Below are 16,106 nucleotides of genomic sequence, written 5' to 3'. Positions count from 1 at the left end.
CTAGAAGAAGGTTCTGTGATCTAATGAAAACAAAATTGAGTTTTTTGGCCATCAGACGACACGCTATGTTTCATTAAAAACACACCATCCTACCTTGAAACTCGGTGGTGGCTGCATCATGCTGTGGGGATACTTAACTGCAGCAACTCTGGAAGGCTTGTGTAGGTAAAGGGTAAAATGAATGCAGGAAAATACAGGGAAGTCCTGGATGAAAACCTGATGCAGTCTACAAGAGAACTGCAATTTGGGAGAAGATTTGTTTTTCAGCAAGACAATGACCCCAAGCATGAAGCCAAAGCTACACAGAAATGGCTTAAAAACAACAAAGTTAATGTCCAAGTTAGAGTTCAGACCTCAATCCAATTGAGAATTTGTGGCTGGACTTGAAAAGGGCTGTTCATTCACGATCCCCATGCTTGAAATAGTTTTGTAAAGAAGAATGGGGAAAAATTGCGGTGTCCAGATGTGCAAAGCTGATAGAGATCTAGCGACACAGACTCAAGGCTATAATTGCTGCCAAAGTTGCATCTACTAAATATTGACTTGAAGAGGGTGAATATTCATACAATCAATTATTTTGTGTTTTATATTTGTAATTAATTCAGATCACTTTGTAGAGATCTGTTTTCACTTTGACATAAAAGTTTTTTTTTTCTGTTGATCAGTGACAAAAAAGCCAAATTAAATCCTCTGTGATTCAATGTTGTAAAACGATAAAACATGAAAACTTCCGGAGGGGGAAGGGTGATTGAATACTTTTTGTAGGCACTGTATCTTATAAAATTGTGGACATGGGAGGTTAAGAGAATATTTTCAGTACTGGCAGAACCCAACACAAAGGGAGACAAACACATTGTAATTACTAATGAAACCTTGAAAGAAATAACCTCCCATAGTGAGAATTGTTGTTGCAATGGGACTTTCTACCACGGGAAGTGGTGAGGTAAATAGATTAGGCATCTACAAAAAAAATTTAGGCAGGTGCATTTGAGAAAGTGAAATAGAAATGCGTTTAAATTTCAAAGTAAAATTTATTATCAAAGAACATACATGTCACCACTTGCAATCCTGAGATTCTTTTTCTGCGGGCATACTTGGCAAATCTGAGAATAGGTAGATGAAGAAGATTTACTCATGGAGAATAAACAGCTAAACAGACATTTCAGCCCATAAGGCCTGTTTCCATGCTGAAAAGACTGTGTTAAGAAATGCGAGTGTTTATGCTCCCCTTCATACTTGTTTGCTATAGCAATTCATAAACACAAGAGGTTCTGCAGATGCTGGAAATCCAGAGCAACACACACCAAATGCTGGAGATACTAGGCAGGTCAAGCAGTGGTTTTAGAAAATATTTGATAATAAATTCTTTCCTAACAATTTCTATCACTTAAGTTTTGGAAGTATTTGACACCAAGAAAGGAGGAGAGAGGATTGAAGATGAATATCGCTGGACATTAGTTATAGTACAAGATGAACAAAAGAAGGTCTTTCTCAGGATTGGCTAGTTTTTTATAAGCTTCCTCATGAAATGTTTCTTCTAAGCCTACAAATTCAGTGTGCTTTAATCCAGGGAAATTTTCCGTCTAAATCCCACAAGTGGTTTTGGTAAAGTTTAATATGTGCATCATCAGTGCCTACTTTTCAAAATATTGTATTGTCCATAAATTGTGCTGGGAAGTACAAGGGTTGTGCTTTTTTTTATCATTTGATGTTAATTTCATGATTTCCACCTACTTGCTGGTTTTGTTTATTTTACACAGCTTGCAGTACCAAGAACTATTCCAAACTGTTCCCTAGTCATTCTACTTGCAGTGTTCTGCTTTGGGAATTTATTAATAAATGTCAGTTCAACATTAGGCAAATTTCCATCTCATTTGCAATGCAGAATTTTCTTTGACTGCATTTTCTGCTCAGTCTGCTCCAGCTCTATTTTCTACAATATATCACAAAGGAATGCAGAAATTTGCATCATGACATCATACAACCAATCTATGCATATAAGGTAGATGTATTTATATTTATTGTGTTTTTTTTATTATTTTGTTCTCCTTTACACATGTACTGGAAATGACATTAAACAATCTTGAATTTTGAATACAAAAGCATAGCTATTTCTGACCAAGATGATAAGCTATTGAACCTAAAAATGTGATGGACTGGAGCAGACTAGATGGTCCATCGGGCCTGTCTTATACAGTCATGTTACAATTAGACATTATTATCCATATTGTTCCCACCTCCAGACATGTAACCCCTGGGAGAACTAAATGAACAGATTTAAAAAAATAATTTTGGGGGGAAAAACTTGGGAAGTTCTTCTCTGACACCAAAGTAAACAAAAAAAATTCATTAAAAAATCCACAATGACCATCAAGCAAATAACCCAGTGTGCGTTGGTGCCATTCCCTGCCATATGCATGGTGTTTTTGGGAAACTATGTGGAATTCCTTGAGAAACGTGTATATTGTTCCTTAGGTTTACTATTGAAAATACAGGCATAAATTAGACTTGCATATTCCCAACTCTGATACTAACCACTTGGTAGTTTAAGTATTCCTTTGCTACGAATCAGAATCAAGTTTATTATCACTGACATGTCATGAAATTTGTTGTTTTGCAGCATCAGTACATAAAATGCGCTAGTAAGTAGACCAAAAAGAGAGCAAAACAGTGAGTTAATATTCTTCCGTTTATGAACTGTTTAGCAATCTGATGGCAGCAGAGAAGAAACTGCCCCTAAAGCACTGAGTCTGTGTCTTCAGCCTCCTGTAACTCCTCTCTCATGATAGGAATGAGAAGAGGGCATGGCCTAGGTGGTGGGGATCCTTAATGACGCTTGCAGCCTTTTTGAGTCATTGCCATTTAAAGATGACCTTGATGGTTGAATTCCATTTACTTCAACTTTTAAAGAATTTCTTATTTCACATAACTCAGTAGAATGTCAAAAACAACATGAAGCATGCTGGTTTGGGTCCCATGTCAACTCACCCTTCTTAAGTAGTAGTTGGCCATTATGGTAAATGATATTGTTATGGACATTTGTCAGTTTTGTTGTGTTCCTTTCGCCTAATGCATCTAGTTTATTATGTTAAACTGTCCTGAGATTGTATCAGTGAATTTTGGATATTAAACAGGCAAAATAAGTTTTGCACAAGAAAAGGCTATTACTCCAAACAGGGTCTTTCCCCCCACAGTAGGTCTAGCTAATTGTCTTATTTGCTTGTCGTATTCTTACATCATCTTTCTCTTTCCAGACTGCAGTTTATTCACTCTTCAGTCAAGTTACATTGTATGTTTCAGTAGAGTAAAGAACTTCCATTGTAATGTTCTACTATTGCCCATTTTTAAAAAGTTACACAGCTCTCTTTGATATACATAAAGTTAACCATTACAAATTGAAGGAACTCAATGAAGAATCAAAGTTAATGGTAGAAAAATTGATATCATTTTTAAAGGAAGCTTTTCATCCAGTATTTTGAATAAATGTTGAAATACCATTGATTTCCTTTTTGCAACTCCTTAGTTCAGCTGCTTTTAGAGATTAGCTATGAGTTTTTTTGTGGGAATCCAATAGAGCTACTATAAAATTGAAGCTCGTATGTCTGCCTACACTTTTAACATATTTCCCATTGCACATCATCAAGGACCCCCATCATCCAGGCCATGCTCTCCTCTCATTGCTGCCATTGGCAAGGAGGTACAGGAGCCTTGGATCCCACAGCACCAAGTTCAGGAACAGTTATTACCCTTCAACTATCAGACTCCTGAACCAGCTTGGACGACTTCACTCACCTCAACTCTGAACGGATACCGACTCACTTTCAAGCACTCTGCAACTCATGTTCTCGGGATTAACTTTTTTACCCTTTTTTTTTTGCACGGTTTGTCTTCTTTTGCACATTGGCTGTTAGTCTTTGTGTGTAATTTTTAATTGACTCTTTAGTACCTTTTGCTTTTCTGTAAATAGAACAAAAGTACTGCACGGAGAGTGGGGTTTAAACTAGACTTTCAAGGGGATTGGAACCAGAGCACCAGAACAGATAGTGGAGTAGGCGGATGTTGTTAAGATCTCAGACAAGTCAGGAATCAAAAGGTTGAGCATGGTGGGACAATCTTCTCAGTTGCGTATATTTCAATGCAAGAAATATTGTAGGAAAGGCAGATGAGCTCGGTGTGGGTCAACACATGGAATTATAACATTGTAGCCATTAGTGAGACTTGCAAGAGGGACAGAAATGGCTGTTCAATATTCCAGGGTTCTGTTGTCTTAGATGCGTCAGAGCGGGAACAATTCGTAGTCAAAGAGAATGTCATGGCAGTGCTCAGTCAGGATTGGAAAACTCATATAGTGAGGCTTTTATGTGTGGAACTGAGGCATAAGAATGGTATGACCACGTTAATGGGGCTATATTATAGACTATCCAACAGTCAGCGGGATTTAGAGGAACAAATTTGTAGAAAGATCTCAGGCTGTTGCAAAAAACATAAGGTGATAGTAGATAATTTTAACTTTCTTCATATTGACTGGGATTCCCATACTGTAATAGGACTAGATGGGATAGAGTTTGTCAAATACATTCAAGCAAGTTTCCTTAGTCAGTACACAGAAGTCCCAAAGAGGGCATGTGCAATACTTGATCTCCTTTTAGGGAATGAGACAGGGCAGGTGGCAGAAGTTTGTGTGGGGAACACTTTAAATCTAGCGATCATAATGCTATTAGTTTCAAGGTAATCATGGCAAAAGGATAGGTCTTATCCTCGGTTGAGATTCCAAATTGGAGACAGACTAACTTTGACTGGAACAGACTGTTTTCTGATAAAGTTGTAAGCAGAAGATCTTCAAAAGTGAATATTTGAGAGTACAAAGCTTGTATGTACCTATCAGAATATAGGCAAGGATAAGTTATTTATAGAACCTTGGTTTTTGAGAGATATTGAGGACCTGGAGGGAGGTACATAGCAGATGGGAACAAAGGGGGTACTTAAGGAGTATAAGAAATGCAAGAGAACACTAAAAACACAATTAAAGAGGGCTAAAAGAAGGCATGAGGTTGCTCTAGCAGATGAGGTGATGGAGAATCCTAAGGGCTTCTACAGATATGTTAAGAACAAAAGGATTGAATGGGACAGAATTGGTCCTGGAAAATCAGAATGGTAATCTATGTCTGGAACCATAAGGGAGATCTCAAATGGATTTTTTGCATCTGTATTTATTTGAGAGATGGATACAGTCTATGGAAGTGAGGCAAAGCAACAGCGAGGTCATGGACTTTTACAGATTACATAGGAGCAAGTGTTTGTTCCCTTGAGATAAATTAAGGTAGATAAATCTCCAGGGCCTGATGGGGAGTTCCTTTAGACCCTGTGGGATGCTAGTGCAGAAATTGCAGGGGCCCCAGCACGGATATTTAAATCATCCTTAGCGATAAGTGAGGTACCGGAGGATTGCAGGATAGTTAATGTTGTTCCGCTGTTTAAGAAAGACTTTGAGAATAAACCAGGAAATTGTAGGCTGATAAGCCTGATATCGGTAGTGGAAAAGTTATTGAAAGGTATTCTAAGGGTCTGGATGTATGAGTATCTGGATGGATAGGGACTGGTTAAAGATAGTCAAAATGGCTTTGTTCATGTTAGGTTGTGTCTAACCAATCTTACAGAGTTTTTTGAGGAAGTTACCAGGAAAGTTGATGAAGGTAAGGCAATGTGATATTATGTTGAAGTTGTACAAGATGTTATTGAGGCCTAATTTAGAGTACTATGTGCAGTTTTGGTCACCTACCTACAGGAAAGATGTTAAAAAGGTTGAAAGAGTACAGAGAAAATTGACAAGAATGTTGCCTGGACTGGAGGTCAGTTGTAAGGAAAGATTGAATAGGTTGAAAATTTATTCCCTAGAAAATTGAAGATTGAGGGGAGATTTGATAGAGGTATACAAAATTATGAAGGGTATAGTTAAGGTAAATGCAAGCAGGCTTTTTGCACTGAGATTGGGTGAGACTAGAGGTGATGGATTAAGGAAGAAAGATATCAAGGGGATTATGTTTAAGGGGAACATAAGGGGAAACTTCCTTGCTCAGCTGATGGTGAGAGTGTGGAACGAACTGCCAGTGCAAGGGGTGGATGCAGTTTTGATTTCAACTTTTAAAAGAAAGACTAGACAGATTAGAAGAATAGGCAAAGAAGTGACAAATGGAATAGTGCAGAGAAGTGTATGGTCATGCACTTTGGTAGAAGGAATAAAGGCGTAGACTATTTTCTAAACGGAGAAAATTTAAAAATCTAAGGTGCAAAGGGAATTGGGAATCATGCACGATTCTGTGAAGGTTAACTTGCAGGCTGAGTCGCTGGTGAGAAAGGCAATGTTAGCATTCTTTTCAAGAGGACTTGAATATAAAAGCAAGGATGTAATGCTAAGGTATGGCATTGGTCAGACTGCACTAGGAGTATTGTGAGCGGTTTTCGTCACCTTATTTATGAAAAGATGTGCTAGCGTTGGAGAGGGTCTGGTGGAGGTCCATGAGAATGATTCCAGAGATGAAAAGTTTAATTCTTTGATGTCTCTGGGCCTGTACTCAAGGATCAATCTCATTGAAACCTATTGAATATTGAAAGGCTTAGATAGAATGGATATATTTAAAGTTGAGGTTGATAAGTTTCATGATTAGCCGGCATCAGAAGTTATGGGGAGGAAGCAGGTGAACGGAATTGAGAGGGATAATAAACACCCATGATGGAATGTTGAAGCAGACTTGCTGGGCTGAATGGTCTAATTCTGTTCCTGTGTCTTACAGTCTTAATACAGATCATTTCATTACCATAATGCATTGAAGTAGTACAAGGAACAACAATGACAGAATAGAGAGTTGTGCTGAACATTGTGATCATGCTATGTTGGCACCAAAATGTGCAATGACACTTGCAGGCTGACTCCAGTACATACATCTTTGGGTCTGTTGGTTGTTAATGCAAATGATGCATTTCACTGTGTGTTTCGGTGAGCATGTGATAAAAAAAATCTGAATATTAATGCAGAATAAAGTATTACAGTTACAGAGAAAGTGCAGTGAGACAATAAAGTGCAAGGCCATAATGAGGTAGATTGTGAGTTCAAGGATCTATTGTACTGAGGAACTGTTCAATAATCTCATAGGAGTGGGATAGAAGTTTGCCTTGAGCTTGACAGTATATGCTTTCAGGCTTTTGTATCTTCTACATGATGGGAGAGGAGAGAAGAGAATATGTCTGGGGTGGGTGGAAGTGTAGACAGTCCATGGAGAGGAGGTTTGTTCCCATGATGTGCTGAGGTGTGTCCTCAACTCTTCAGAGCTTCTCTGGCATTGCTGCTCTATTGATAGAGTGAATCTATCAGAAAGCAGTGTATATTTACCTTGATTTGCTAAGAGTAAAGGAATTGCCAACAGACAAAGTATTTAGGAAATTAAATCTTTTAGTTAGATGAACCTGCCAATTTTCATCAGCCATTTTTGGCATGTTCTCTTAAATGTAAAAGGAGAAGAAATGGATATAACTCTTTATAATATGTTTAAAATTAATTTTAGAAGAATATGCTTTTTCGGCACACCTGAGATAAAATGTATGACAAAACAAGCACGATCTGGATGTTTCAGCTTCATCCATAGCATAAAAGGTCAAGCAGTGTTCTGTACTGCCTCACTGGAATCTTGCCAGATCAAGCTTGCTTTAACCTACATCAAATAGATGTCACTTAACCCTACTAGAATGTGTCACAACATTTGCTGTGTTGGCTGTATAGAGTTGCTGTGTTTATTTAGTAAGGTCTGGCTTAATCAAAACACACTCAGCCATTGAGATCATTTAGATCATTTCAGAGAACAAATCTCTAATATTTCACAGCACAGACCTGGATATGATTATCGTAAGTGACATTGCAAAATTAGCAGAGTAACATATCAACACTAAGTGGGCATCAGCTCTTCTCAAAGCCCATCAAACTTATGTGTCCAGAAAAGCAATGTAACATTATGCATTCATAGCATCTTGACTTTATTTTTGCTATGTAAAGAAGAAAAAAATATGGATGTCAGCTTGGTAACGTGTGGTGCGGCAATGTAGCGTACCAGTTATTTTAACGCTATTACAGCACCAGCGACCTGGGTTCAGTTACTGCTGCTGTATGTAAAGAGTTTATATGTTCTTCCCATGACTGTGTGTGTTTCCTCTGGGTACTCTGGTTTCCTCCCACATTTTCATCCCAAAGACATACGTTGTAGTAGGTGGAATTGGGTGACGTGGGCTTGCTGGGTCAGAAGGGCCTGATACTGTGCTGTATCTCTAAATTAAAAAATAAAAATCAAATATAAGTTCACTAAGTCAAAAATTCAGTCTGGAATTCTGGCTGTTTAAGAAACAGTAATTTATTTTTTAATGTATTTTTGTAGATGGAACATCGAGGACTGAAGAAGTTCCTCCTGTACAATCCTTTCATTTGTTCACTTATTCTGGATTTAGGGAAGGTTATTTACAGATTTGGACCTAGAATTACAAATGAAACTAAGCAGTCTTCATTTTGATCTGATGAAACTCTTAAGTATTTCCTGCAGTTACAGCAGAATTTGGGTTTATTAAATTCTGTATCATTAGGAATATGTGTGCAATTTGTAATGTTCTCTCCTTTCTTCATCTTCCAGGTTGTAAAAGGCCTTACCTACTTGTGGAGCCTAAAGATTTTGCATCGAGGTATGTAATGCCTTTTGTTAACACTTTAGTTATTCATTTCCAAAAGAGATAGGAGCAGAATTAGACCATTCAGCTCATCATGTCTGTTTTGCCATTCCATCATGGCTGATTTATTTCTCCTTTCACCTCCATTCTCCCCATACCCTCTGACACCCTCTGAACCTATCAACTTCCACTTTAAGTATATCCAAGTACTTGACCTCCACAGCCATCTGTGGCAGTGAATTTCACAGATTCACCACCCTCTGGCTAAAGGAATTCATCCTCATCTCTGTTCTAAAGGGATGTCCTTCTAAGCCCTCTGGATAGCAAATATTCTGAAAGATTAGAGTCATTCATGTGAATAAGTATAAAACTGGATTTTCAACTCTGATGTCAGCAATCTCAGATACCTTTGCTTGGAGTTACTGGATAATCAAATGCACAGTTAAACCAGTTTTTTTTTGCCACATGCTAAGCTATTTTAATAGTGGAATTTTGATGTTGGACAATAAATTAATGTTTTGATTAAAAATGTTAGGGCAACAAATGGTGCCACTGTCAGAGTTGCTACCTCAGTTCCAGTGAGTTAGGATCAGTCCTTACCTCTGGTGCTGTCCATGTGGACGTTGCCCATTTTTCATGTGACTATATGGGTTTCCGTGGCTGCAACACACGCAAAATGCTGGAGGAATTCACCAGGTCAGGCAGCATCCATGGAGGGAAATAAACGGTCGACATTTCAGACTGCGACCCTTTATCAGGACTGGAAAGGAAGAGGGCAGAAGCCAGAATATAAAAGATAGTGGGAGGTGCTAGAGCACCTATCTTTGTGTCGTCTGCTGGCTGGCAGGTGACAGTTAGTCTAGGTGACATGAGGAAGGTAGTTGGGGTGGGGGGTGATGGTGCGGATGAAGAGGACTGACATGAGAAGCTGGGAGGTGACAGGTAGAAGAGGGAAAGGTCTGAAGAAGGAAGAATCTGCAAGGAGAGGACAGTGGACCATGGAATAAAGGGAAAGAGATGGGGAGCCAGTGGGAGTGATAGTTTCCATGACTGCTCCAGTTTCCTCCATATTTTAAAGAACTAATTGCAGTTTGGTAGGTTGATGGCCATTGTAAACTACACCAGATATTGAGATGTGTGGTGGAATCTGGGGAGAGTTGATGGAAACTTTGGTGGAACAAAATAGTTAGTGAGGATTATATGACCAAAGGGTCTGTTTCTGTACTATGTTATACCCCTGCATTCAGCACGATGGTCTAGTCAGTTTATGAGTGTTACAGTTTATCCAAATACTGTAAACTTGACAGGGAATGCCGATGGACTATGACAGAAATCACAAACTATCCTAATCTTATCATTACCTGTCACATAATGGTTAAGAATAAACAGAAATATGTACCCATCCCAAACCTCCTCTTGTTATGCGGAGAAGTGTGGCAGGCTTCAGTACCGCTCTCTCTGCTCTGTGTACTATGGGCAGCCTTTGACCTGAAATTTAACGCTTTTTCTCTTTCCACAAGTACAGCCAGGCCAAGAGATGTGTAAGTGACAGGCTGCATTTATGCAGCACCACCGATGTAGAGCACAGAAATGAGTTGGATATATAGGGAATCAAGAAGTATGGACATAATACAGGAAAATTGATCTGAGGTAAAGGATCATATTAAATGGCAGACGGTGCAAAGGGCCAAACAGCCAATTCTTGTGTTTAACAAAGAGATTATTTACTTTCAAACAAACTTCATTCAGGGCAAAGTTTTAAGCATTCCAGTTTAGCTTGGCAGAACAGGCAGGGAAGCAAAAGTGTGATAATTCTAATAGAATTTGGAGCTATTTCTTTGAATTAGTAAGGGTGTCAAAGGTTATGGGAAGAAGGCAGAAGTATGGAGTTAAGAGGGATAATATATCAGCCATGATGGAACAGACTTGATGGGACAAATGATCTGATTTTGCTCCTGGGTTTTATGGTCTTAAATGGAATTTGTGTAGATAGGCAGTAACATTGCATGAACATGTTAAGCCAAAGGACCCACCTCTGTGTTGTACAACTCTTAAGACTTTTAAATACAGGCTTTATTTCAACCATCATTTTATATTTGAAGCCTATTAATTGAGACACTTAGGTAGAAATGAACTTCTCTCGTTTATCAGATCATTCCCATTAATCGAAGCCCATCAGTATTGATCTAATCCTCCACATTAGCCACATCTCCATCAAATGGCGCCAGCTATAGTTACAAGCTTTCAAAACCACCGTGTTTCATCCTTAGGTGATGAGTCTCTTAAAAACTTGTGTGTTTAATTCTCTTTCTCTTTTTGCTATGTGTTAATATTTGTGCAATATTTCATTATACTTGATTTATTTTCACACATTTAACTTAAAACTGGACATGGTTAGCATCAAATGAAAATTTAATTCCTTATTTAATATAAGGCAATGCCTTCTTGGTAGTGTACAGCAGAGATGGGGAGATATTTCATTGATTTTCAAATTTCCAAATCTTTATTCTTCATGAGCAGTAGGGAATATTTACTACACTTCAGCTTTTGGTTTCAGAAAGCATATTTTCAGTGATTCTGTTCTACTGGAATTCCCTTTAGTTTCTGATACAAGTGACTTAGATTTCAGGTATTCTTTTAAATAACTTTTGCTGAGTTCACTGCAGAATTAGTATGATTTAATGCAGTGAAGTAGTCATCAGAACAACTATCAAACTAGTTACTGTCCTGTGAAATAGTCTTGAAAGTTATAAATACAGAGGAAAAACAAATTAATAAGATTTAAAGATTAGCTTTGTTGGTCACATGTACATGGAAACATAGAGTGAAATGTGTTGTTAGCGTCAGCATAAAACACAGCCCAGGATGTACTGGGGCAGCCGGTAAGTGTCACCATGCTTCAGGCACCAACATAGTATGCCCACAGCTATACTAACGCTAACCCATACATTTGGAATGTGATAGGAGACCCATGCAAATACAGGGAGCACATACAAATAGTGGCGGAATTGGATCCCAATTGCTGGCACAGTAAAGTGTTACACTAACTGATTTGTAACCGTGCTGCCTCTAAGTTGGCAATAATTGCTACTTCAGTTTAAAAGTGGAATAGCTTTGATGGTGTTCTCAGATATCCAATTACAAACCCCATTTGCAGAAAAGTTGGGATATTTTCCAAAATGCAATAAAAACAAAAATCTGTGATATGTTAATTCACGTGAACCTTTATTTAACTGACAAAAGTACAAAAAGATTTTCAATAATTTTACTGACCAATTTAATTGTATTTTGTAAACATACACAAATTTAGAATTTGATGGCTGCAACGCAGTCAACAAAAGTTGGGACAGAGGCATGTTTACCATTGTGTTACATCACCTTTCCTTTTAATAACACTTTTTAATCGTTTTGGAACTGAGGATACTAATTGTAGTAGGTTTGCAATTGGAAATTTTGTCCATTCATATTTGATATAAGACTTTTGCTGCTCAACAGTCCATGGTCTCCATTGTTTGATTCTCCTCTTCATGATGCACCATACATTTTCAATAGGAGATAGATCTGGTCTGGCAGCAGGCCAGTCAAGCACACGCACTCTGTGTCTGCAAAGCCACGCTGCTGTAGCCCGTGCAGAATGTGGTCTGGCATTGTCCTGCTGAAATAAGCATGGACGTCCAGGGAAGAGACGTCACCTTGATGGCAACATGTGTCTGTCTAAAATCCTAATAACGCCTCAGAGTCAATGGTACCTTCACATACATGCAACTCACCCATGCCGTGGGTGCTGATGCACCCCCATACCATCACAGATGCTGGCTTTTGCACCTTTCGCTGATAACAATCTAGGTGGTCGTTTTCATCTTTGGCACGGAGAACTCGACGCCCGTTTTTTCCGAAAACTAGCTGAAATGTGGACTCATCTGACCACAGCACACGGTTCCTCAGTCTTTTGATCCATCTGAGATGAGCTCAGGCCCAGAGACCTCGCCGGCGTTTCTGCATAGAGTTGATGTATGGCTTCCTCCTTGCGTAATACAGTTTCAAGTTGCATTTCTGGATCCAGCGATGTACTGTGTTGAGTGACAATGGTTTTCCGAAGTACTCCCGAGCCCAGGTGGCTATAATTGTCACAGTAGCATGACGGTTTCTTAGGCAGTGCCGCCTGAGGGCTCGAAGATCACGCACATTCAACAGTGGTTTCTGACCTTGCCCTTTACACACTGAGATGTCTCTGAATTCTCCGACTCTTTTCACAATATTATGTACTGTAGATGTTGAAAGACCTAAATTCTCTGCAACCTTGCATTGAGAAATGTTCCTTTTGAACTGACTAACAATTCTCTCACGAATTTTGGCACAAAGGGGTGAGCCATGACCCATCCTTGCTTGCAAAGACTGAGCCTTTGATGGACGCTACTTTTATACCCAGTCATGATACCTCACCTGCTACCAGTTAGCCAGCTTAATGTGGAGTCTTCCAAACCGGTGTTACTTGAATATTCTATGCACCTTTCAATCTTATTTTAACTCTGTCCCAACTTTTGTTGAGTGTGTTGCAGCCGTCGAATTCTAAATTTGTGTATATTTACAAAATACAATTGAGTTGGTCAGTAAAACTATTGAAAATCTTTTTGTACTTTTGTCAGTTAAATAAAGGTTCATGTGAATTAACATATCACAGATTTTTGTTTTTATTGCATTTTGGAAAATATCCCAACTTTTCTGGAAATGGGGTTTGTACATCAGTGGAGCAACAGCGTACCTCAGCAATGCTTTATACTCATATTAACCACAACAATGTAGAGAGGTACTGGCCAATGCCCAAACAAAGGGGCAAGAATTAGAATAAAGCTGGTGCATCTTACAGGTGATTGTATGATTTTGGCGAAGGCCTTGGAAAATGGGTGCCATGGTGGCATAGCGAATAGTACAACACCATTACAGCTTGGGGCCTCAGAGCTCCATTCGGGCACCGGCTGTAAGGAGTCTCTGCATTCTCTCCATGACCATGTGAGTTTCCTCGAGTGCTCCGGTGTCCTCCCACAGTAGTGGTTAGTAGGCCAGTTGGTCAATGTAAATTGTCCTGTGATGAGGCTGGTATTAAATAGGTGGGTTGGTAGGTGCCATGGCTTGTTTGGCCGGAAGGACCTGTTCCACACTGTATCTCTAAATGAATAAATAAAATCACCTAAACAAGAGGAATTCTGCAGATGCTGGAAATCCAAGCAACACACATCAAAGTTGCTGGAAATCACCTAATGTCCTCACCTTTTATCCCAGAAAAGAAAATGACTAAAGTTGTGTATGGTGAGATCTCAACAGTCAAAAGATCCACCAGTTTCTATATAAGATATTTAATTCTCGCTGCTGTATTGTCAGTATTCAGAGACAAACAGACAGTGATAAGTGAAAATCTGGGTAAAATAGCCAAAGAATTAAATCATCTTACATAAATGCTGTGTTTATGAAGTTTATAGTCGCTGGAATCTCATCTTGCTCCCTAGCCTTGCACTGTTGGTTGTTTGTACATTCTACTCATGCTTAGTACTTTTACTCCCAACCAGACACGCACCCTCAAAGTAAGATTATTTCTACCTTGGAAGCACTTATTCACTGGATATTGCAGGGTTGGAGGGAGGGAGAACTGGTAATTTAAAATTAAATCTAAGTAAACTATGGGTTAGTGAACTTACCTTATTTGTGCTTTATTATCAGTAAATAAAGCTTAAAAATGTGTTTCCCTGCAGCAGAATCCTTTAGAAAAATTATCAGCTATAAAGAGCTACCATTAGCTTGAGCATTCTTATTGTTTGATATCTTTATTGAAATGGCTACCACAATAGGAAAATCAGCTTAAAGTTATCCCTCTGCCACATGTGAAAGTGCTAAATTAACGTGCAGAGTTAAAATTGAAGCACTTGGGGTTAATGACGCCATCTGATTATCTCAGTTGCCTCATCGTATTGAGCTTAGTCAAAGAGTTCAAGCCACTTACTGATGATAATGTGAGTTGTACCCTTTGAAAAAAAAGATGCAATATTTTAATAATTGTTAATAAAGCTGTTTTTTTTAAAAAAGGGTCATTGGTTACTCCTGCTTCTAGAGCTCTGTTGAAAGTTCCTAGCTCAGAATTGACAGCTCCCTCCTGCATTATACTGTGGTTGAGCCAATGCCTTGCAGGAGAGAGATGCTGCCGAAACGGAGGTAAGGACCTCCAGCAGAGCTCGGTGATAATTTTATTATAAAAATGTACATTTTTTTTAAGGATGCAGGATTCATCTTTCTTGGTTACATCAACAATGATATTAATTAATTGATTTTTTTTTGTTTTGCGAATAAATGCTGAGTGGTTGTGTTGTAATGAGAATATTTGGTTATGTGAAAACCCTTTTCTTACACTTGTTATTCAGGAGCATTGTAAATATGTGCAGCAGGTGCAAAGCTTGTCGCTCTAATCTATGTAGCTTTTGTGTTGCTTTCATCCTCGGCATTACTGAGTCATAGCTGTAATTACAGAATCATTAAATTCTGAGGTGCTTTTAAAAGAAATTGTTTCTGCCTCCTATTTTTGTCCCTCTGCAGATGTCAAACCCTCTAATATGTTGGTGAACACACGAGGACAGGTCAAGCTGTGCGATTTTGGAGTGAGCACACAGGTATGCTCATGGGGACATCCTTATTCAAATCACCTGGCCACAAGTCAAAGAGATCCACAACAGAGGCACCCAGCTCAGGGAGAGACTTATTCACATTTAATCTCTGAGTGACTTTCCTTCATCAGAGTATGATTGTTCATTGTTTAATGACAGAAAAAAATGCTGATATTGTAATTACTATTTAAAAATAGAGCAGTTCATTGAAATGCGTATTTGATATGAAATGTTTGGCCAGACAATAGGAAGGGCAGAGCGCATGCCGTGTCTAGGGAACTGTGGAGGCCTGCAATAAAAATTAATGTGGAGATCAACAATAGTGGCGGGCATTTACAAGGCGATGCACAAAATTTAATTAATTTCCATTTTTGGCCCTTGAGACAGTTGTGGTGGTGACCTGTGAGCTTGCTTTGGTGTTGATTTGAATTGCGTTCGCCCTTTTTACTCAGTCAAAGATTTTGAAGAAATAGAAGGTCAGTGGTATATTAAAAGTTGTCAAAGTCTATTCTCCCCAGTGCATTTTATGTTCTCCATTTTGTCAATGTATAAGCAGACAGCTCGTGTCATGATAGTATGCTGGTCCCCTGTGACTGAAAATTTTGTTCAGACTGAGATGTTCAGAAAACTGACTTTGGTATAAACGATATCCTAGCTTTTGTAACGGGGTGAAAAGTTTTTTTTATATAACCACACTGAATTGAAGGTCATGGAATTATTTCTGCTTTCATGTATTCTGCCATTGATTTCAAA

The 16,106-nt window shown here is 38.7% G+C and overlaps 1 protein-coding gene across 1 annotated transcript in view; it reads left to right on the top strand.

Annotated features, from left to right (window-relative positions):
* Positions 1–16,106, top strand: part of map2k5 (mitogen-activated protein kinase kinase 5) — a 327,453-nt gene that overhangs the window by 187,613 nt on the left and 123,734 nt on the right. Inside the window, exons 13-14 of the mRNA XM_063066162.1 lie at positions 8,670–8,718; positions 15,286–15,359. Coding sequence (XP_062922232.1) covers positions 8,670–8,718; positions 15,286–15,359 — 123 coding nt within the window. The remainder of the gene's footprint in view (positions 1–8,669; positions 8,719–15,285; positions 15,360–16,106) is intronic.

This window comes from Mobula hypostoma, chromosome 13 (assembly GCF_963921235.1).
Source record: "Mobula hypostoma chromosome 13, sMobHyp1.1, whole genome shotgun sequence".
Classification (NCBI taxonomy): Eukaryota; Metazoa; Chordata; class Chondrichthyes; order Myliobatiformes; family Myliobatidae; genus Mobula; species Mobula hypostoma.
Note: the sequence above shows the minus strand (reverse complement) of the source record. Positions and strands in the feature narration are given on the sequence as shown.